Source organism: Rhinoderma darwinii, chromosome 7 (genome assembly GCF_050947455.1).
Source record: "Rhinoderma darwinii isolate aRhiDar2 chromosome 7, aRhiDar2.hap1, whole genome shotgun sequence".
Taxonomy (NCBI): domain Eukaryota; kingdom Metazoa; phylum Chordata; class Amphibia; order Anura; family Rhinodermatidae; genus Rhinoderma; species Rhinoderma darwinii.
The window spans coordinates 140258086-140281025 of NC_134693.1; the positions used below are offsets into that span (position 1 = coordinate 140258086).

Below are 22940 nucleotides of genomic sequence, written 5' to 3' on the forward strand. Positions count from 1 at the left end.
TTGTACCAGATTATAAAAACATGACTGCTTTCCTCCAGAAACAGCGCCACACCTTTCCTTGGGTTGTGTCTGGTATTGCAGCTCTGCTCCATTGTAGTGAATGTGGCTGAGCTGAAATACCACACACAACCTGTGGACAAGTGTGGCGCTGTTTTTGCAATAAATAATGCTTTTCTAATCCGGCACAAACCCACTTTAAGACCATTTCTCTCACTGTTAAGAGCAGACTGGAGTTACCCCTTTAAGGGTGCATTCACACGCTGCAGATTTAGTTGCAGAAATCCCAGCCCCTGCTGCAGAAACAACCACATTCAGATGAATGGAACTGAATTTCTGCAACAAAACCCGCCCCGTGTGAACTCAGCCTTAACGTTCTTATAAAGGATTGTAAGCTCTGCGGCCGACCTTCTAATTCGGAGAGCGCTCAGTTCTAGGACACATGGTAGAAATCTGAGAACTGAAACAGAAAGTACAGCGTGACCCCGGCGGGCGGAGATTTGTCACCCGTGTAATGATTCACATGTCTCAGCTCCAACAAGGAAGAGGAAGCGTCAGGGACTTTACTTCTCTTGTATCAGTCACATACGGGACCATGGAGGAGCGCAGGGGGATCAGGTCTGTCACATACAAACTTTATGTCGTTACTTTGTATCAGTTTTACATGGGATCCTATTTATATCTATTACGGTACATTGTATCATTGCAGAACTACAAGTCTCAGCTCGTCCAGTCACATGTTGTCCCAGGTGTCAAGCCTAAAGTCTATTTATTCCTTGTTCGATACAATCTATTGTTCCCTGTTATCAGCCATTTTAGGGTGGGGAGAGGCTGCCTGTGGGACAGGTGCTTGCAATCTATTGCTCTCTGTTATCAGCCAGTACAGTCCACTTATGCTGACTATTATTATTACTACTATTATTGTTATGTACAATGATCTTTCTATGTCTTAATTATAGAAACATTTTTTATTATCTTGTTGAATAATCATCCATTGATATCCATAACTTTTGCATTTACTGTTCAGGAGTTTGGGAAAGCTGGATGAAGCATTAGAACAATACATTTTATTTAGTATTAAATCTGCTATTGTCGTTTCCTCTTTACATCCCTCCCCCCTATTTTAGTATCTTGGGGTGAAGTGTGGGGGCGTTCAATGATTTTGCTGTGACCTAGAATTTACTACATATGATGAGGAGCAGATGACGACCCTATGACAACTCTGCTCTGTATCACCAATCAGCAGGAATTGCTTGTGTCATTGCAACATCTTCCCTTTCACAGTCCATCAATGGGGCAGAAATATTGGGGTGTGAGAGCCGGGCTGGGAATCCGGTCTAGCCTGAGCATTATACAGCAGGATCCCGGCACAGATGATCTATTATACTATTATAATGGAGGGGGGGGGGGGGGGGGGGGGTCTTCCTGTCACTTGATCTGAATCTGCACTAATATAATTAGATCAGGAAATTCTGTTATTGCCGTCATTCATTACGACTTATAGTCAGGAAGCCGCGGCGCAGCCTGAATCTCCGCGATTACATCACGTAACATTGACTCATGTACGATGACATCACGATGTATAGGAGCTATATATAATATACGGTCTTTATATCATTATTACATCACTGCACACGTATTATAACCTCAACACCCCCTGCTTGCTCAGTTATTGCTCTTCTATGTAGCCTTCAGGCTTATGGATCCCAAAGGAGAAGGGTCCCGATGGTGACTGCCACCCCTTTAGGTCCACCGCCTCCGCCAATAGTTTTATCTGTTTTATTGGAAAGCTGGTTGTAAATACTAAACTCCGCTTTTCTAGAGTACTGAATGGCAGAAACCTGCTTTGTCATGCAACAAGTTGGGAATGAGAACTGGGAATGAGCACAATTGCCATTCAGGAGTCTGGGAAAGTTGGGTGAGAGTCACTATGGAGGCTGTAATAGAGCCTGTAATGTATTGGTGTCATCCAGCTTTCCCAGAAACAGATAAAAGAAGCGGGTGAAAACCTTGTTAGCATGTTTATTTTTGGGGGGCAGATGTCAGGGAGAGTTTAGGATTTTTATTAATAATAATAATTTCCGTTTTCTCAACCAGAACACCAAACTCCGCAAACTACGGAGCGATGGGGCAGCCGTTTGAACCCAATTACCTGATGCCTCCAGGTATATGTCACAAAGTTCTGCAACTTTATAATTTTTCTCCATTTTCAAGATCTCTGCTTGCTTTCAGTGTATGAGAATATTCAAGTTTACATCCAGAGGCTAAAAACTGTTATTGATCTTGTCCTGCTCTCACAGCTGCAGGTTATTATAATGTATCAGTGTAGACAATCCACAGCACATTCACCCTTCTGTCCTGTTTGCTACAATGTATCAGTTCAGGTAAAATAAAATCAACCTGGAGTGTAGGACAGGAGACGGATTTTTGCAACTAATGTGCTTAACTCACAGAGGATTGTCTGCACTGATACATTGTAACAAACCTTCAGCTTATTGTTTAAGAACAGCAATAACGGATGATATTAATTTCTATTAGACTCAAGCAGACATCAGATCCGTCATGATCATTCTTTTAGGTCAGTGGGGGATGGTTTGAAAAGCTGGTGCAAGCAACCGTCAGCCTCGTTGCCTCCATAATAGTGCCGTTCATTCACAATATAATGTAATAATCCTGTCATTTCCTTCTGCGCAGTCAGGATGTAACGCAGCACCGTGTACAGACGTGTAAACTTTCACAACGATGGTTCCAGGAATGTTGCAATGAATATCGAGCCCTAATAACCCTGATACATTCTCAGTTGTGAAATCGATTTCCCAATTATTACAATCTGACAAAATATATAATATTAGAAGACGCGGCAACGCTTCTTTAAAGGTTATATAAACTTTTGCAATCTTTCCTTTTAAACTTCTCAAATGCATCTAAAAGAAACAAATGAAGCAACTTTAAGAACTTACTACCGTTTTGTGTATACAGCTCCCATGCAGAGCTATGCGTCTCCATGCTTACAGACTACAAACAAACCCTGTGTAGTCTGTAGACAATAGAAGGGGAAACATATGTAAGAAAGTTGATGAATGAATCCATGGATTGATTTTTTACCTAAACACTGTCTATGTCTTTCCTCGGTCGTCATCAGATTCGGAACGGGCTCCTCTGCTCCCCGGATTATCCTACTATCCCGATGAAGCAATGACATCAGCAGCGATGAATCCGGCTATGGCTCCAGCCATGATTTCAGAAGGGGCTCCTCTTTCTAATCCTGCTGTAGTCACCGATGGTCCAACAGCACCACCCTCTGACTGGGCGACTATTCCAGGGTATGAAGGGATGGGCAGTGACGGTGGTAAGAAAATTGTGAACATTTATGTTGCATATTTATATTACACTTTAAGATATTGTCTGATTTAGTAGAAATATAATTGTGGAATTTAAAGGGGTTGTCTATATTTGGATACCCCTCCTCATTTTTTCATGTTCACACCGTTCCCATTAGTCACAACTAAGATCTCGGTCAACAGTCAGCAGAATAAAGCCACCTGAAACAATGGCGATCTGTTGAGCCCTATTGCTTAGTCATGGATGCGCTGCCCTGTTCTTCCTGCAGGGGCGCTACAAGCAAAATAGAAATAAGAATCAGGAGCTGCAAGGAAAGATTTTTATATAAATCCATTAAAAATAAAACTGGTCGGTGATTTGTAAATCATCACTAACCAGCCGTTCTATCCTCCCCAACTCCAGACTTACCGTTACTGCTCAGGATCAGTAATGTAATGTATGCACACAGTGACTCCACCAGCAGAATAGTGAGTGCAGCTCTGGAGTATAATACAGGATGTAACTCAGGATCAGTACAGGATAAGTAATGTAATATATGTACACAGTGACTCCACCAGCAGAATAGTGAGTGCAGCTCTGGAGTATAATACAGGATGTAACTCAGGATCAGTACAGGATAAGTAATGTAATGTATGTACACAGTGACTCCACCAGCAGAATAGTGAGTACAGCTCTGGAGTATAATACAGGATATAACTCGGGATCAGTACAGGATAAGTAATGTAATGTATGTACACAGTGACTCCACCAGCAGAATAGTGAGTGCAGCTCTGGAGTATAATACAGGATGTAACTCAGGATCAGTACAGGATAATGTAATGACCGGGGGGTAGGGAAACGGACAAGTGAGCCCTAATCTACCCACCACTCTGTCCCTGCCTACTTGCAACGACCCGCCCTAGGCGACGGGGTACAACTGGGCGGCGGTCCCTGCACTCAGTAAGTGCACGACAAACACGACAAACATACAAGGGAATACAAGCAAGGGAAAGGGGCAGTTGCCCACGGCAACACCGTGAGCAACCAGAGTGGTGAACGAGCCGAGTCAAGCCAGGAGTGTGCGAGGTACCAAACGAAGAGCAGAAGAGTAGTCAGTAAGCCGGGGTCTGTATGGAGCAGGAACAAAATAGAAGGAGCTGTAGCTGGGCCAGGAAACCACACGAAAAAGAATAACAAGCAAGGAGGAACAGGAAATGCAGGTATAAATAGACAGAGGGCGGGAGCTAGCTGAGTCTGGCCAGGCTGCAATAGGCTCTCCCACTCCTAAGCCTGCCAGCCTGAGTGGTGGAAGCTGGAGTCAGTCTCAGGGATGTAGATTCAGGTGCTGACTGATTAATTAAGGGAGTTAACCCCGAAGCTGTGCCTGGCAGATCCTTTACAGATAAGTAATGTAATGTATGTACACAGTGACTCCACCAGCAGAATAGTGAGTGCAGCTCTGGAGTATAATACAGTATGTAACTCAGGATCAGTACAGGATAAGTAATGTATGTACACAGTGACTCCACCAGCAGAATAGTGAGTGCAGCTCTGGAGTATAATACAGGATGTAACTCAGGATCAGTACAGGATAAGTAATGTAATGTATGTACACAGTGACTCCACCAGCAGAATAGTGAGTGCAGCTCTGGAGTATAATACAGGATGTAACTCGGGATCAGTACAGGATAAGTAATGTATGTACACAGTGACTCCACCAGCAGAATAGTGAGTGCAGCTCTGGAGTATAATACAGGATATAACTCAGGATCAGTACAGGATAAGTAATGTAATGTATGTACACAGTGACTCCACCAGCAGAATAGTGAGTGCAGCTCTGGAGTATAATACAGGATATAACTCAGGATCAGTACAGGATAAGTAATGTAATGTATGTACACAGTGACTCCACCAGCAGAATAGTGAGTGGAGCTCTGGAGTATAATACAGGATGTAACTCAGGATAAGTACAGGATAAGTAATGTAATGTATGTACACAGTGACTCTACCAGCAGAATAGTGAGTGCAGCTCTGGAGTATAATACAGGCTGTAACTCAGGATCAGTACAGGATAAGTAATGTAATGTATGTACACAGTGACTCCACCAGCAGAATAGTGAGTGGAGCTCTGGAGTATAATACAGGATGTAACTCGGGATCAGTACAGGATAAGTAATGTATGTACACAGTGACTCCACCAGCAGAATAGTGAGTGCAGCTCTGGAGTATAATACAGGATATAACTCAGGATCAGTACAGGATAAGTAATGTAATGTATGTACACAGTGACTCCACCAGCAGAATAGTGAGTGCAGCTCTGGAGTATAATACAGGATATAACTCAGGATCAGTACAGGATAAGTAATGTAATATATGTACACAGTGACTCCCAGCAGAATAGTGAGTGCAGCTCTGGAGTATAATACAGGATGTAACTCAGGATCAGTACAGGATAAGTAATGTAATGTATGTACACAGTGACTCCACCAGCAGAATAGTGAGTACAGCTCTGGAGTATAATACAGGATGTAACTCAGGATCAGTACAGGATAAGTAATGTATGTACACAGTGACTCCACCAGCAGAATAGTGAGTGCAGCTCTGGAGTATAATACAGGATATAACTCAGGATCAGTACAGGATAAGTAATGTAATGTATGTACACAGTGACTCCCAGCAGAATAGTGAGTGCAGCTCTGGAGTATAATACAGGATGTAACTCAGGATCAGTACAGGATAAGTAATGTAATGTATGTACACAGTGACTCCACCAGCAGAATAGTGAGTACAGCTCTGGAGTATAATACAGGATGTAACTCAGGATCAGTACAGGATAAGTAATGTAATGTATGTACACAGTGACTCCACCAGCAGAATAGTGAGTGCAGCTCTGGAGTATAATACAGGATGTAACTCAGGATCAGTACAGGATAAGTAATGTAATGTATGTACAAAGTGACTCCACCAGCAGAATAGTGAGTGCAGCTCTGGAGTATAATACAGGATGTAACTCGGGATCAGTACAGGATAAGTAATGTATGTACACAGTGACTCCACCAGCAGAATAGTGAGTGCAGCTCTGGAGTATAATACAGGATATAACTCAGGATCAGTACAGGATAAGTAATGTAATGTATGTACACAGTGACTCCACCAGCAGAATAGTGAGTGCAGCTCTGGAGTATAATACAGGATATAACTCAGGATCAGTACAGGATAAGTAATGTAATGTATGTACACAGTGACTCCACCAGCAGAATAGTGAGTGGAGCTCTGGAGTATAATACAGGATGTAACTCAGGATAAGTACAGGATAAGTAATGTAATGTATGTACACAGTGACTCTACCAGCAGAATAGTGAGTGCAGCTCTGGAGTATAATACAGGCTGTAACTCAGGATCAGTACAGGATAAGTAATGTAATGTATGTACACAGTGACTCCACCAGCAGAATAGTGAGTGGAGCTCTGGAGTATAATACAGGATGTAACTCGGGATCAGTACAGGATAAGTAATGTATGTACACAGTGACTCCACCAGCAGAATAGTGAGTGCAGCTCTGGAGTATAATACAGGATATAACTCAGGATCAGTACAGGATAAGTAATGTAATGTATGTACACAGTGACTCCACCAGCAGAATAGTGAGTGCAGCTCTGGAGTATAATACAGGATATAACTCAGGATCAGTACAGGATAAGTAATGTAATATATGTACACAGTGACTCCCAGCAGAATAGTGAGTGCAGCTCTGGAGTATAATACAGGATGTAACTCAGGATCAGTACAGGATAAGTAATGTAATGTATGTACACAGTGACTCCACCAGCAGAATAGTGAGTACAGCTCTGGAGTATAATACAGGATATAACTCGGGATCAGTACAGGATAAGTAATGTATGTACACAGTGACTCCACCAGCAGAATAGTGAGTGCAGCTCTGGAGTATAATACAGGATGTAACTCAGGATCAGTACAGGATAAGTAATGTAATGTATGTACACAGTGACTCCACCAGCAGAATAGTGAGTGCAGCTCTGGAGTATAATACAGGATGTAACTCAGGATCAGTACAGGATAAGTAATGTAATGTATGTACACAGTGACTCATCCAGCAGAATAGTGAGTGTAGCTCTGGAGTATAATGCAGGATGTAACTCAGGATCAGTACAGGATAAGTAATGTAATGTATGTACACAGTGACTCCACCAGCAGAATAGTGAGTGCAGCTCTGGAGTATAATACAGGCTATAACTCAGGATCAGTACAGGATAAGTGACTCCACCAGTAATGTAATGTAATGCACCCCAGATCTGATTGCTATCCACCTCTGAAGACCGATGCTGTCCTTCTCACGCGGGATCCCTCTCCTGGGAGCCGCCATCTTGGAACCCCGGCAGCCACGCAGGCCTGGTCCGTTACTGTTGTCCTCACCCGCTGGGACTGGTGAAGATAATTCTGTTGTCCAAAATCCTCTACTTACTGCTACAATCTCCTGTTACCGGGTCATTTTTTTTCAGAAACGACATAGGATCATCACATCCTTTATTTCGGCAAACAAGAGACCCCCATTGGCGACCCATCATCTTCATAGAACATAGCAAGAAGAAGGAGGGGGGCAGCAATCCCTGATTTTAAATAATACTACTGGGCATAATAAACCAAAACAACATCCCGGGATTTCAGAAATAATTCACCAGTAATAAATCAATCTATAGATTCGACACAATATAAACATTATTACAATATCACTTTGTTGTACAAACATCTATAAGCAGCCATTAAAAACAAATGAAAAACTGGACAGTGTGCAATGAATGGGTCCGCAATTGGGGGAAGACAAATAATACCGGCCGCTACATATAATGGAAACACCTGCTGGACATGCTGAATACTCAATGTTAGATGAGCCACAATATTTGCTTCCAAAAACCTGTATCACAGCACAAAATAAAGCAGATACAGACAGGCCGACAAGGGGAAAAGTACCCGCCAGGGTCATCAATTACCCACCAAATGCCCTGATATATATATTGCCTACACCACTGTCCAGCACCCCAACACGCATTTCGCGCAGGCTTCATCAGGGCATTTGGTGGGTAATTGTTTGACCCTGGCGGGTACTATTCCCCCTGTCGGCCTGTCTGTATCTGTTTTATTTTGTGCTATGATACAAGTTTTTGGAAGCAAATATTGTGGATCATCTAACATTGAGTATTCAGCATGTACAGTATTATTTGTGGTCGGTATTATTTGTCTTAGGGCTTATTCACATGAACGTGGGAAAACTCGGACGTAAAAAACTGCCATTTTTCACGTCCGAGTTTCACCCGTGCGGGTCCCGTTTTCATGGATCCTCATAGACTTGAGTCTATTGAGGGATCCGTGAAAACGGAAGAAAATAGGAAATGTTCTATTTTTCAACGGACCCTTCACACGGTCTATTGAAACGACAGCCGTGTGGACGGCCCCATTGAAATACGTGCGTCCGTGTGAATAAGCCCTTAGGGTATGTTCACACGGCTTATTTACGGATGTAATTCTGGCGTTTTCCGCCTCGATTTAACCGAAAATGCGGCTCGATAGCGTCGGCAAACATCTGCTCATTCATTTGAATGGGTCTTACGATGTTCTGTTCCGACGGTCAAAGAAGTGCCTGTCACTTCTTCAGACGTTAAATGGAGCTGTTTTCCATTGACTCCATGGAAAAACAGCTCCATTTACGTCCGTAATTGACGCAGCGAAAAAGCACCTCAACATGCCACGACGGCTGAAATTACGGAGCTGTTTTCTCCTGAAAACAGGCCCGTAATTTCAGCTGTAACGGACGCTGCCGTGTGAACATACCCTTATGCTCCCACTGTCCATCTTTTCATTTGTTTTTAATGGTTGCTTTTAGATGTTTGTACATCTTAGGCTCTGTTCACATCTGCGTTCGGGTCCCGTGCTGATGTTCCGTCGGAGCTTTCCGTCAGAATGGGACCCTGAACAGACACAAACGTAAACCAGAGGTTGATTTCAATGGTGACGGATCCGGTGCCCATGGTTTCCCTTTGTCTCTCTTGTGCACCGGACCCATCGTTTTGCCAGAAGCAATAGCGCAGTCGACTACGCTATTGCTTCCGGCAAAGCGACAGATCCGTCACCATTGAAATCAATGGTGATGGAAAGAGAAACCTCTGGTTTACGTTCCTGTCAGTTTGTGTCTGTTCAGGGTTCCGTTCTGACGGATGCCTCCGATGGAACGTCAGAACGGGACCCCAACGCAGATGTGAACGAGGCCAAAATGATATTGTAATAAAGTTTATATTGTGTAGAATCTATAGATTTATTTATTACTGGCGAATTATTCTTGAAATCCCGGGAGTTTTTTTTCGGTTTATTATGTTTATGGTGGTTCCCAATTGGGTTGATAAATAAATATAGACAATGAGATACAGTATCCTATTTCGGTTAATATAATACTTGGCGGCCCAGTGTCCTTCGTGGTTAAATTCGGAGAAGAATAGCGCGTTGGTGTTGCTCATTCACCCCTATTACGGCACATTCACACAAGGCGGAATTGCTGTTGAGTTCCGCTCTGGACAGTCCGCAGTGGAATTCTGCAGCCGCCGTTTTTTACATTTCTTTCTATACATTTTTAGGAAACTCAGTTCAGACGTTGCAGAAAATAACTGTGCGGGAATCAGGCTGCGGTGCAGAATTTTCCCTCCGCAGCAGCTCATGACGTTGCGGAGAAGAAGTGGAATTTCACTGCGGATTTCAGCCTTTGCAATGCAAAAACTGAAATCTGTGGCGTCCGCTGTGATATCTGCAACGTCTGAATTACCTGTCACATATGCAAATGTTGCTGCAGATTCGTTGCCTAATTGCCCCGAATCTACACCAACATTTGCAGGGGAAATATTCTGCCACTTGTGAACGTGGCCTAATCCGTCGTATCATCACCCCCGAACCTCTTGTTTTGTGCTAAGAATGGACCCGGATTCCCCCTCTAAAACAAACGTTACTGATTTGGTCGCGGCTCGATCCTCCCGTTACTGGGTGGATTTTGACCCCTTTGCGCCTCTATGACATAATCGCCCCCTCTCCCTGACCTTTTGGATTAACCTTGAGTTTCTGGATGGGGGTCCAAGGGGCGCATTTCATGGGGACGTTTGTGTGGAGGATTTACTTCAATCATTCCAGAAACTCAAGGAGAAATTCCTCCTCCCCAATGGTTTTCACCTTTCTTATTTACGGCGTAGATTTGCGAATCCAAACTCAATTTCCAGGGGATGATTTTGTAATAATTCCCTTTCTTTCCTCTTATACCTGCTGGGCGTCCGTGGTCAGAGAGCCATTTCTATTCTCTATGGCGACTGGGAGGCCGACGTAGGTGTGGGGGGGGGGGAGGGTCTTACGGATGAGGGATGGACGTTGTACCTGGCCGTCCCCCGAGCAGGTATCTCCAAATCACAGTGAGAGAAGGTCCCAGGTGTTCAGTATTCATAGAGCGAGTAGAAACCCGGCTTTCCGGAAATCGATCTCAAGGGTCCCGGGTTGTCCGGCTCTTTCATTTATTTTGGACGTGTCCTACCCTGAGAGGTTACTGGTGGTCAGGGTCTGGATGGCTCCCATCCCCCCGCGCTCCGTCACTGGTTAAACTCAAGCTGCCCATTAAGAAGTGGATATACAATCATAGGAACACAGAGGTTTTGTTCGGAGATTTGGGATAGACGGCTTATTTTACCGCACACCATCTCCGGCCGCTACCCCTCCTCGAAGAGTAGAGATTGTTCTTTATCCCCTCATTTATGTCTTAAATAAAACAACTAGGAAGATTTACCATCCAAGAAGGGAGGAGAGCTGTGTGACCACCCCTGCGTAAATCTTAATGGCGGCCATATTGGTAGTCACCCAGCTTTCCCAGGAACAGATAATAACTCAGAAACGGCTGAATAAAACCTTCAACATCTTGACAGGAGAAGTAGAGACACATAACGATGCCTCATGACCTCTGATGCTTATTACACGGCTTCTCCAATTATTCCGGAAGAATGACGCCTTTTATCAAGTTTCTTGAAATGAGAACTCGTACGCTACAAATTAGGGAGATGCGGCTTTACCCTGAATTTCTTAAAGGTGCTTTGAAATCTTTTCCTTAAAGGGTAAGTAAACGTTCAACAAACTTCTGACATGTCATAGTGACTTGTCAGAAGTGTTGATTGGTGGGGGGTCCGAGCACTGAGACCCCCACCAATCGCTAAAACGAACCGGCAGAAGTGATCGTGCGAGCGCTGAGCCGCTTAGTTTCTGTTCGGCTTTTTCCGGAAAGCCAATGTATCGGAGTACGGACTTATAGACTTTCTATTGAGCCCGTACTCCATTACATTGATTTCCGGAAAAAGCCGATCAGAAACGAAGCGGCTCAGCGCTCGCACGATCACTTCTGCCGGTTCGTTTTAGTGATTGGTGGGGGTCTCCGTGCTCGGACCCCCACCGATCAAAACTTCTGACAAGTCACTATGACATGTTTGAAGTTTGTTAAATGTTTAGTTACCCTTTAATTCTCCTGTGTCATTCCTATGAAATTTATAACATACTTTGTGTTTCATTTCCTCACTATTTTCAAGATTTCTGCTTGCTGTCAGTAAATGGGAACATTCTTGTTTACATCCAGAGGCTGAAAAACCTTCCTGACCTAATACATCTCACAGATGATGGTTTGTTACAATTGTATTCTGTTCAGACAATGCTTTGTGCGGTAAATAGCCTGTACTCCAGATTGATACATTTTCTTTGCACTGATACATTGTAACAAACTAAGGAGAGGGGAAAGATTTGTGTTGCTGATGTGTTTACTACACAGAGGATTGTCTAGACTGAATACTATTGTAACAAAACCTCAGCTGTGAGAAGTATTAGGTCTGTATAGGTTTTAAGCCTCTGGAAGTAAACAAGAGTGTTCCCATTCACTGACAGCAAGTACAGATCTTGATATGTATCAGGAATTGAGACACAGAGTATATCAGAAAGTTGTAGAAGTTTTCATTATTCAATGTTATTTATTTGCATGAAGCCAAAAACACAAAAAAGTTCTATATTTTTTTCCTGCCATCTATAGATAAGTTTCTGCCTCCACCACAACCGGGACCAATCCCAGACACCGTGCCGACACCTGCAAATACCAGCTGGATGTAAGAGAACTTGTAGTGTCATATACATAGCAGAAGACAGAGGCTCGTGTATCACCAGGGCAGAGTCTGTAGATTTGGGATAAGTCAGTTATTCATTTGATCCATGTGTTCTCCAACCTGTGGCTCTCCAAATGTTGCAAAACTACAACTCCCAGCATGCCCTTACAGACAAGTTCCCACCACTACACCCAGAGGCATAGCTATAGCGTAGAAGGCGCGGAGGTAAAAGTGGCACCCGAGTCCTGGGTCTGAGGAGAGCTAATGGCCCCTCTGAGTGTTAAACATGGTATGTGATAGTTGATGGCCCTTTTACAGCTTTTGCCCATGAGCTATAAGTGATGCCTCTGCCCCCCCCCCCAACTGGGAAAGGGGGTATACAGCTTGTTGGGCTCCCCCACCACTTCCCATTAATTGTAGGAGAGAAGGTGACATGAACTCATGGCTTTCTCCGTCAGTTATTTGCTTAAAGGGGGGTGAGATGACCCCTCTCCTCAAAGGCTCCGTAACGTACCTCCCAACTGTCCCAGATCCAGCAGGAGAGTCCTGGATTCTGTGCGGTGTCCCGCTGTCCAGGGCGACCGGTGGCATGTCCCTGTTTAAACTTTATCTGTGTCCTCAGTACGCAAATATAGTTGAATCCAATGGTGGAGCAGGGAGCTGCCAGCTCCCTGCTCCACCATTCACTATGTAACTATTCAATACAGCCCTGAGCACAGCCCAGAGGAGACCTGCAGAGGGATCTACATCAATCTTTGCGGGAATGGGGCTAGATGAGTATTTATTTTATTATTTTTACTAGGCACTATGGGGCATTATACTGTGTGGGGGCACTATGGGGGCATTATACTGTGTGGGGGCAGCTAATGGGCATTTAACTGTGTGATGGGCACTATGAGAGCATGATACTGTGTGGGCTGAACTGGGTGTGTATGGGCATGGATTGGGCAGGGTTAGAGGCTTGGCTTAACAAAAAATTTGCTGCGGCGCATCAGTTGTCCCTGTTTACAACACTTAAAAGTTGGGAGGAATGGCCAGAGTGTCTATTTGGACTGCCTCACTGGCACATAATGTCTTAATTTAGAATTATTCAGGATAAATCCTTTTCTTATATTATAAATATCTTGTCTTTCCAGCCAGATCTGGTTATGTCCAGTACAAGGAATTAGGGGGCGGAGCATGACACAGGGATTCAAAGAACACCAGAGAAATAATCGTGTCATGCCCCGCCCCCTCAGGCCCGCACTGGACATAACACAATGTATCATTTTTTCAGTTCTCCTTTAATGAATTCTATAATTGCGTTTGGATCACTGATTGGTTTGGTGCCTCCATATTTGCAGAATTCCTTCGATCTCGGAAGATGATGCTAGAAATGCGCTAATGAAATACGCCAACAATAAATGCTGCTACGGCTCCAGCCCTGCAGAGGAGATGGACTTCCATGAACTCCGACCTTTTAATACATACAGGGTGTGTAGACTTCCTGCACTTACATGTTCTATCACTTGCCCTTAAAGGGAAAGCATCACATTTTATAGACTTGTATCTGTTGCTTATTTTGCATTTTATCTTGGCCAGTTTATTATTTTAATATGTCGCTTAACTTATTCCTAGTATCGACTGGAGACGTTAACAGAGTCACGGACATGTAAATGGGTGACCGTACCTCACACCGGTCAGTATGTTATTAAGGTCAGCATGGGGTTATGGGTTTCAGTCAGCCAGAATTGCGTGTTTTCCCCATGTTTATATGGGTTTCGGGTCTTTTTCTTCTGTATGGATTTCCTCACACCCTTCCTAATTACTGATTTGCTACCAATCTTGAGCTTCATACATTCTATGCCCCCAGGTGGTATTGCGACATTATAGTGCATCGCCCTCTAGTGGCAGAACCATAAAATGCTATTTGTTCCATAACGGCATTGAAAAGATTTGGGCAGTAAGATCCAGCCACATCTGCCGCACAGTTATATGTCTATTCTAGCTTTGGCGTTTCCAGTAATGCAATTGTAAATCAGGCAATCCCCCCCCCCCAAAAAAAAAAAAAACAAAAAAAAAAAAACTGCATCATTATAGTTTATTATTAATAAATCTTCAGTCTTCATTTTGTCATTAGCGACAGGTCAGCCAGTGGACTCACTATTTTGTGGGATTCCCCCTCAGCCATGGGATATACCCATCCAGATCCCAGTTATGTTCAAAGATGAGGAAATGAAGATGCCCGTTCCTCATACATCTTCCTTGAAGGTAAAAATAATAACTAGAAGTACAAATGTCTGCCCCCCCTCATCCCGGAATAAGAGGAACCCACAGGGTATGTTCACACAAAGTGTTTTCTGCCATTTTTCGGGCCAAAAACGGACAAAAAATCGGAAGCAGAACGCCTCCAAACATCTGCCCATTGATTTCAATGGGAAAACGGTGTTCTGTTCCGACGGGGCGAAAAAGAAGCGCATGTCACTTCTTCAGCCGTTTTTGGAACAGTTTTTCATAGACTCTATAGAAAAACAGCTCCAAAAACGGCCGTAAAAAATGCAGCGGAAAACGCGGGTTTCTAAGAAATGCCTGAAAATCAGGAGAGTTTTCCCTTGAAAACAGCTCCGTATTTTGAGACGTTTTTTATTTTGTGTGTGCACCCTGTGGGTATGTTCACACGCTTAACCAAAAACGTCTGAAAATACGGAGCTGTTTTCAAGGGAAAACTCTCCTGATTTTCAGGCATTTTTTTAGCAACCCGTTTTTTTCGCTGCGTTTTTTACGGCTGTTTTTGGAGCTGTTTTTCTATAGAGTCTATGAAAAACATCTCCAAAATCGTCCCAAGAAGTGACATGCACTTCTTTTTCGCAGGCATCTTTTCACGTGTCGTTTTTGGAAAACGGGCGGGTAAAAAATGCCACGTTCTTCTGCTTCCGGTTTTTTCAGTCATTTTTCAGGACGCATACAGCCCGAAAAACGTCAGAAAATAAGCCGTGCGAACATACCCTTATCTCTTATATAAGATAGATACTTCTCACAGCTGAGGGTTTGTTACAATTGTATCTAGTCTGGACAATCTGTGACATCCTGGACTCCAGACTGATACATTTTTCCAGCACTGATACATTGTAACAAGTTATTTACTGTATACTTATATGTAAATAGAATCTTATACTCTGATTCCCATTGGCTCTGTGTTCGGCATCTGTGTAACATTTCTTTATTACATTGTTGCTGTTTTCTCTCCCAAGTAATAACAGATTTAGTTTTTCTACAATGCAAAATAAAGAGAAACATAATATAATCATCTCCATATTTATCTTTGTTGTTATAGTCTTGTCCTCAGTGTCTTGGAATTTGCAGAACAGTGTGCAGGGAATGTCATGGAACCGGACGGGTAAGTATGTGAACCACATGACTGCGTAACAGAGAAGACATGGGGCCATTGGATCAATAGGAAGCATTTACTAACATTAAAGGGGTTCGCCCGTCTCATAAAGTGATTACATGTATATCACTGGCGGGCACTGCATGTATATTGCCACATACCCTGTAAACCACAGTATGAAAACTCAAAACACCAAATGGGTACGTATATGAGGCAAAAAATATATCATGAAATAGCCATAATAGTAACCAAAATATATTTATTTAAATTTAATACACCACAAAAATGATAAAAACATTTAAAATCAGCATAAAAATGCGATAAAAGAATCACTGGGAGGGGGAGGGGCACCCTGATAAGTGGCAAACAATAGAAACCCCCACTCTCTCACCTAGACCCCTCAGCAGGCGTTCAATATGTGAAATATCTAGCAAAATGTTGCATCAGATCAACATTTCCTGGTCCTGGACCATGAGGGGAAAAGGGGATTGAAAGCCCCACGCGTATCGCCACAATGTGGCTCCCTATATAGCTATATCGCTATCTGCAGTGTAAATGAATAGGGAGAAGTGTATGACGCTGATTGGTCAGCGTCATACACTTCTCTCCACAACGCCCACTTGACCATATAGTAAAACACACTCAGTTGTCCATTAAGAAACTCATTAGCATAAAACTAATATAGGTCATAACTCCGTCAAAAATTATTGTTTTTCTAAATAAAAAACACTGCTGTAATCTACATTACGCCGATCACATCATGTACAAGACAGGCCACTTATAATGTGGTGACAGAGACTCTTTATTACTAGGACCACTGTTCCCTACATTACAGCGCCGATCACATCATGTACAAGATACTCCACTTATAATGTGGTGACAGAGACTCTTTATTACTAGGACCACTGTTCCCAACATTACAGCGCCGATCACACCATGTACAATATAGGCCACTTATAATGTGGTGACAGAGACTCTTTATTACTAGGACCACTGTTCCCTACATTACAGCGCCGATCACATCATGTACAATATAGGCCACTTATAATGTGGTGACAGAGACTCTTTATTACTAGGACCACTGTTCCCAACATTACAGCGCCGATCACACCATGTACAATATAGGCCACTTATAATGTGGTGACAGAGCCTCTTTAAATTGCTTGCATCATGTAAAATACCCATTTTTGTCACCAGGGGATCACATATGTCACGGAGAATATCACTTTTATTGACTACTGGGTCACTTGTGTAATAAAAATGATCACTTTCACCAAATAAAAACCTTGTGTATCAAGTATAATATCATTGACATCGAGTATATCGTATCAAGTATACATCAAATAAAACTTGTTGACCGCAGGATCATTTGTGTCAAATAAAGTCTAAATTGTGTCAGATCACTTGTCAACTGAAGTGTCATTATTATAAACTACAAGATGATTTATATCACAAAATCTTTATTCTGTGAACAGACAGGATCCCTTGTGTACAATAAAGGATACATTTTGTTGGCTACAAGATTGCATGTGTAAAGTTAAATATCACTTTTGTCAACTTCAAGATTGAAAAATGAATAATGGAAAAACTGACGGGCAGATAGTTGTATTAAAAAAATGAATGAATTGCCAGACTAGACACCTTATTGTGCAGGATGATAGATAGCATCGGAATTAAAGGGTAACTAAACTTTCAGAAAACTTCTGACATGCCATAGTGACATGTCAGAAGTTTTGATTGGTGGGGGTCCAGGCACTGAGACCCCCACCGATCGCCAAAACGATGCGTCAGAATCGCTCGTGTGAGCGCTGAGCTGCTTAGTTTCTGATCGTCTTTCCTGTTTTATCGATCAGTGGGGTCTCAGTGCTCGGACCCCCACCAATCAAATCTTGTGACATGTTACTATGACATGTTAGAAGTTTTATATAAGTTTAGTTACACCTTAAATCGTCTTAAATAAAATTGTTCTGATCATGAAAGATAATTTCTGTGTCTGCATTCATGTATATGAAAATCACGTGCAGGTTGACACTAAATACGGAAAAACTTCTGTTACAAAAATATTATAATATACGGGGCACCCTGGAGCCAATATCGAGTGATACTTTGACATTATCAGCGGACCATTCAGTATTTATAGGTCACTTTTTGCTCTAATGCAGGTGAGGTGCTGGGTTTGCAATGGGACTGGGCGCCAATTCAATGACCGTTGTCACCGCTGCACAGGACAAGGAACAGCAAGGTGGGCGGAGCTATTCATTCCCTGACCTGTTCGCCACATCGCCTCCAATTATATGCGGTAGGCGCTGGCCACATTAGATTGCCAAACAAAGCAAAGAATATACCCGCTCTAACTCTAGCAACTTTGCAAATAGTCTTGATTAAAAAGCTCCTACTTTTTTGTGTATACAGCCCCTAAGCAGACCTATGTGTTTCCATGGTTACAGACAACAAACAAACCCTGTGTAGTCTGATCTTGCAGTCATGTGTTACTCCTATCCCTATGATTGGCTGTTCATCAATATTTTGCTCCTGTGTGACCAATTTTTAGCACATTTTTTTGTGAATAGTCGGTAACCACTGAGACACATAGATTTGAATAGGAGCTGTGGACACAAACTGATAGGAGGAATTTAATCAAGTCTATTTGTACAGTTGCTTATTTTTATATTACATTCCCTTTAAATTGATCTTGACAACTCTTGCAATCCAGTTTCTGTCTATAGGAGTAATTAATATCACCGCCTTCACCAACCCCTGTATCCATCATCTTTTCTTTCACAGCTGCACGACTTGTAACAGTAGCAGATATGAGAGGTGTGCGGGATGCTCTGGACGCGGACAAATCTTGAACTACATCGAGCTGACCGTCACATGGTGAGGAGGAGGACGGGTGACAATCCTCAGGGGTTTACATAGAAAGACAGAACATATCACATAAACATTGTCGCTGCCGCCTGCTGGAATCTGATGTTTTTGGAGAAAATGAAAGCACAAAACTTTGCCCCCCCCCCTCTATGGAGTTCCCTGTTTATTACATTGTTTCTTTTATTTCCAGGAAGAATAATATTTATGAGTTTGTAGCCGAACACAATTCAGAGTTTCCCACTGAGCTGTTTAAAAAAGTCAGTGGAGAAAAGATTTACATGGATGAGCAAATGCTGGTGAGGCTTTGATTCTGTATGAACGTTAGATAGATAGATAGATAGATAGATAGATAGATAGATAGATAGATAGATAGATAGATAGATAGATAGATAGATAGATAGATAGAGAGAGAGAGAGAGAGAGAGAGAGATAGATATGAGATAGATAGATAGATAGATAGATAGATAGATAGATAGATAGATAGATAGATAGATAGATAGATAGATAGATAGATATGAGATAGATAGATAGATAGATAGATATGAGATAGATAGATAGATAGATAGATAGATAGATAGATAGATAGATAGATAGATGATAGATAGATAGATAGATAGATAGATAGATAGATAGATAGATAGATAGATAGATAGATAGATAGATAGATATGAGTTAGATAGATAGATAGATAGATAGATAGATAGATAGATAGATAGATAGATAGATAGATAGATGATAGATATGAGTTAGATATGAGATAGATAGATAGATAGATAGATAGATAGATAGATAGATAGATAGATAGATAGATAGATAGATAGATAGATAGATAGATAGATATGAGATAGATAGATATGAGATAGATAGATATGAGATAGATAGATATGAGATAGATAGATATGGGATAGATAGATATGGGATAGATAGATATGGGATAGATAGATAGATAGATAGATAGATAGATAGATAGATAGATAGATAGATAGATAGATATGAGATAGATATGAGATAGATAGATAGATAGATAGATAGATAGATAGATATGAGTTAGATATGAGATAGATATGAGATAGATATAGATAGATAGATAGATAGATAGATAGATATGAGATAGATAGATATAGATAGATAGATAGATAGATAGATAGATAGATAGATAGAGAGATAGATATGAGTTAGATATGAGATAGATAGATAGATAGATAGATAGATAGATAGATATGAGATGTGCAGCGTAGTTTCCCACCTTACAGAGGTCGCCTTATCGTGGCAGGTGGGCTCACACAATTTGATCAAAATGTGCGCTAAGAACCTCCCTATTTTAAGTAGATTTAGCAGTAACGCATATTTATTTATATTTAGCGGTTTAGGAGACATTAGTGTTCGCAGTGTTCTGTGGATAGACAAATAGATAGATAGATAGATAGATAGATAGATAGATAGATAGATAGATAGATAGATAGATAGATAGATAGATAGGATATGAGATAGATAGATAGATAGATAGATAGATAGATAGATAGATAGATAGATAGATAGATATGAGATAGATAGATATGAGATAGATAGATAGATAGATAGATAGATAGATAGATAGATAGATATGAGATAGATAGATAGATAGATAGATAGATAGATAGATAGATAGATAGATAGATAGATAGATAGATATGAGATAGATAGATAGATAGATAGATAGATAGATAGATAGATAGATAGATAGATAGATAGATAGATAGATAGATAGATAGATATTAGATAGATAGATAGATAGATATGAGATAGATAGATAGATATGAGATAGATAGATAGATAGATAGATAGATAGATAGATAGATAGATAGATAGATAGATAGATAGATAGATAGATAGATAGATATGAGATAGATAGATAGATAGATAGATAGATAGATAGATAGATAGATAGATAGATAGATAGATAGATAGATAGATAGAATACAATGTTCTATCTATGTGATTGGATCTTGATTTCTGTCATTTTCTCTTCTTTCTTACAGTTGTCTCCACTGGTTAATTTCCCAGCTCAGTCCATAAATCAGGCTTCCCAGAATGCCTTGCAGCAGCATCACGCCCAGTTTTCTTCTACGAGCCGGATGATTAGACAGGTGCGTTACAACGCCAGAGAAATAGTAACAGAAAGGCCTTTAACGTGAATAATTGTAATTCTAATAGAATAAGTGGCTACAATATAGCATAGGGGAGGGGGGAGCTTCTGTGGGGTCCATCGGGGGAGGCCTCAGTTTCAGGGTAAACCTGTCTTATTGAATATTTTCCCTGTTCCTTCAGAGACACAGCATTGAGTGGCTGCCTCTCACCAAGGTGGAGTACATGTGGAGAAGGAATCGCTATGATTACTTTGTATACGGAAAAGAAAATGAAGTGTACACCGACAACTATCCACAGAAGTGTTGCTGCGTCATCATGTGACTCATACCCACCACAGAGCGCCTTTCACATGTCTGCTATTTACATCATGTTCCTCAGGGGCGGAGCCAGTGATGTCACAGCATCTCACCTGACTGCACTGCCAGCTGCTTGGCCTTTATGAGGTCCTGCCAGGACAATACAGTCAGAATCCAATGTATTGCTACGTCGTCATGTGACCTATACCCACCCTGGAGCGCCTTTCACATGTCTATTTGCATCATGTTCCTCAGGGGCGGAGCCAGTGATGTCACAGCAGCTCACATGAATGCACTGCCAGCTGCTTGGCCTATATGAGGTCCCATCCGGATAATAAAGTCAGAATCCAGTGTATTATGTTCATACAAAGCTGCAGAGGAATATTGAACTTAATTGCTTCATGGCTCGATATCAATGTTTCTGCTACGTTACACCTAGGTCAAAACAATAAAACATACTTTTCAGATATCTTAGTGTGGATGGCCCTTTAAGGACCAACATAAAAATGGTTAAAACATCATAATAATGCTTGGATTAGGGACAGCTCGTCTATATATATACATGAAATATGTGTCGTTTATGGAATTCATGTTACTATTTACCATGCGCAGGCATAAACTACTGCTACTTATAAAGCTCGTTGTCTCATATTTTAGGATTGCGCGCGCTAAATACAATGGGCGGAATTTCACAACTTTTCCCCACCAGTTTTCAGACATAGAATAGTCGCAAATGGCTCACAAGTCACAAAAACTGCATCATTTCAGCTGTTTCCGCTGCTCTCGCCACTTTTCAAATAATGGGCGGGGCTCATCGGAAGGGAGAGGGGGCACCCATGTCCCGACACTTTATAATAATTTACACTGGCATATGAAACGTCACTCTTAGTACATGTGTCCCATAGTTTTTATTGCTCTGCAGCATCCAGACTAACAGAACGAAGCAACTTTGTAAGTAACTTTGATTAAAAATCTTCTACTATTTTGTGTATACAGCTCCTATGCAGATCTATGTGTCTCCATGGTTACAGACTACACACAAACCATGTGTAGTCTGACCCTGCAGTCATGAGTCACTCCACTCCTTCTGTCCTCTCTTCTTGATAACCTACAGACAGCACAAAAGGGGGGCAGATAGTAAAGATCCCAATCCCTATGGGAGCTATAATGCCTGCCATGTTGGTAGTTACCCAGCTTTCCCAGAAACAGATACAGTAAAACCTCTTTGAGATGACCACCAAAAATTGCAGTGAAAAATGGTCTTCTAGGGGGGCTGAAGGGATTGAAAGGAGGTGGAGAAGATGGCAGGATGATAAGATTCCATATAACTTATCATCAAATGATACAGGGACTGGTGAAGTTGTGGGCGGTTATGTGGAAGGACCAGGTGTATCATCTGAAGATCTGCTGTCTCAGCAGCTAAAGGGTTACAGCTCCCTCCACTTTCAGCATCAGGTGTCGGCATCCCCCTCCCCCAAATCATGTGATGGGAACACCTTTACACCTGGACCTCACGTGTGGACGCTGGCTGGGGTTCCTAGTAGCGGCGTATTTCTAATGTAGGTGAAACGGGAATTTAAATCAAGAATATAATATCCGATCATTAAGAACAGAGATCTAGTGTCCTGACTCCAGGCTGATCTCGCCGTCACTGGTACATTGTAACAAACTGCAGTTGTAAGAAGGTGGAACTAGACTGTACAGAATTTCAGCCTGGCTCCATGAACACAAATGTTTCCATTTATTGATGGCAAGCAGAGATCTTGAAAATGGTGAGGAATTTTAAAA

The 22940-nt window shown here is 41.9% G+C and overlaps 1 protein-coding gene across 1 annotated transcript; it reads left to right on the forward strand.

The window, feature by feature from the left end:
• The first annotated feature begins 542 nt into the window (after window positions 1-542).
• Window positions 543-21621, forward strand: LOC142657414 (protein SSUH2 homolog). Its single transcript, XM_075832438.1, has 13 exons — window positions 543-615; window positions 2095-2162; window positions 3140-3346; window positions 12425-12497; window positions 13838-13967; window positions 14112-14172; window positions 14614-14744; window positions 15808-15870; window positions 18024-18103; window positions 18646-18738; window positions 18920-19025; window positions 20748-20855; window positions 21037-21621. The coding sequence occupies exons 1-13, from the start codon at window positions 593-595 to the stop codon at window positions 21175-21177; spliced, it is 1284 nt and encodes a 427-aa protein (XP_075688553.1). The 5' UTR covers window positions 543-592; the 3' UTR covers window positions 21178-21621.
• Window positions 21622-22940: the final 1319 nt, after the last annotated feature.

Excerpts from the sequence above, each read along its gene's own strand:
- LOC142657414 (XM_075832438.1), top strand. The coding sequence starts at position 593 with ATGGAGGAGCGCAGGGGGATCAG. Across the intron at positions 2,163-3,139 it reads CAATTACCTGATGCCTCCAG|ATTCGGAACGGGCTCCTCTG; the intron begins GTATATGTCACA and ends GGTCGTCATCAG. Across the intron at positions 12,498-13,837 it reads CCTGCAAATACCAGCTGGAT|AATTCCTTCGATCTCGGAAG; the intron begins GTAAGAGAACTT and ends CCATATTTGCAG.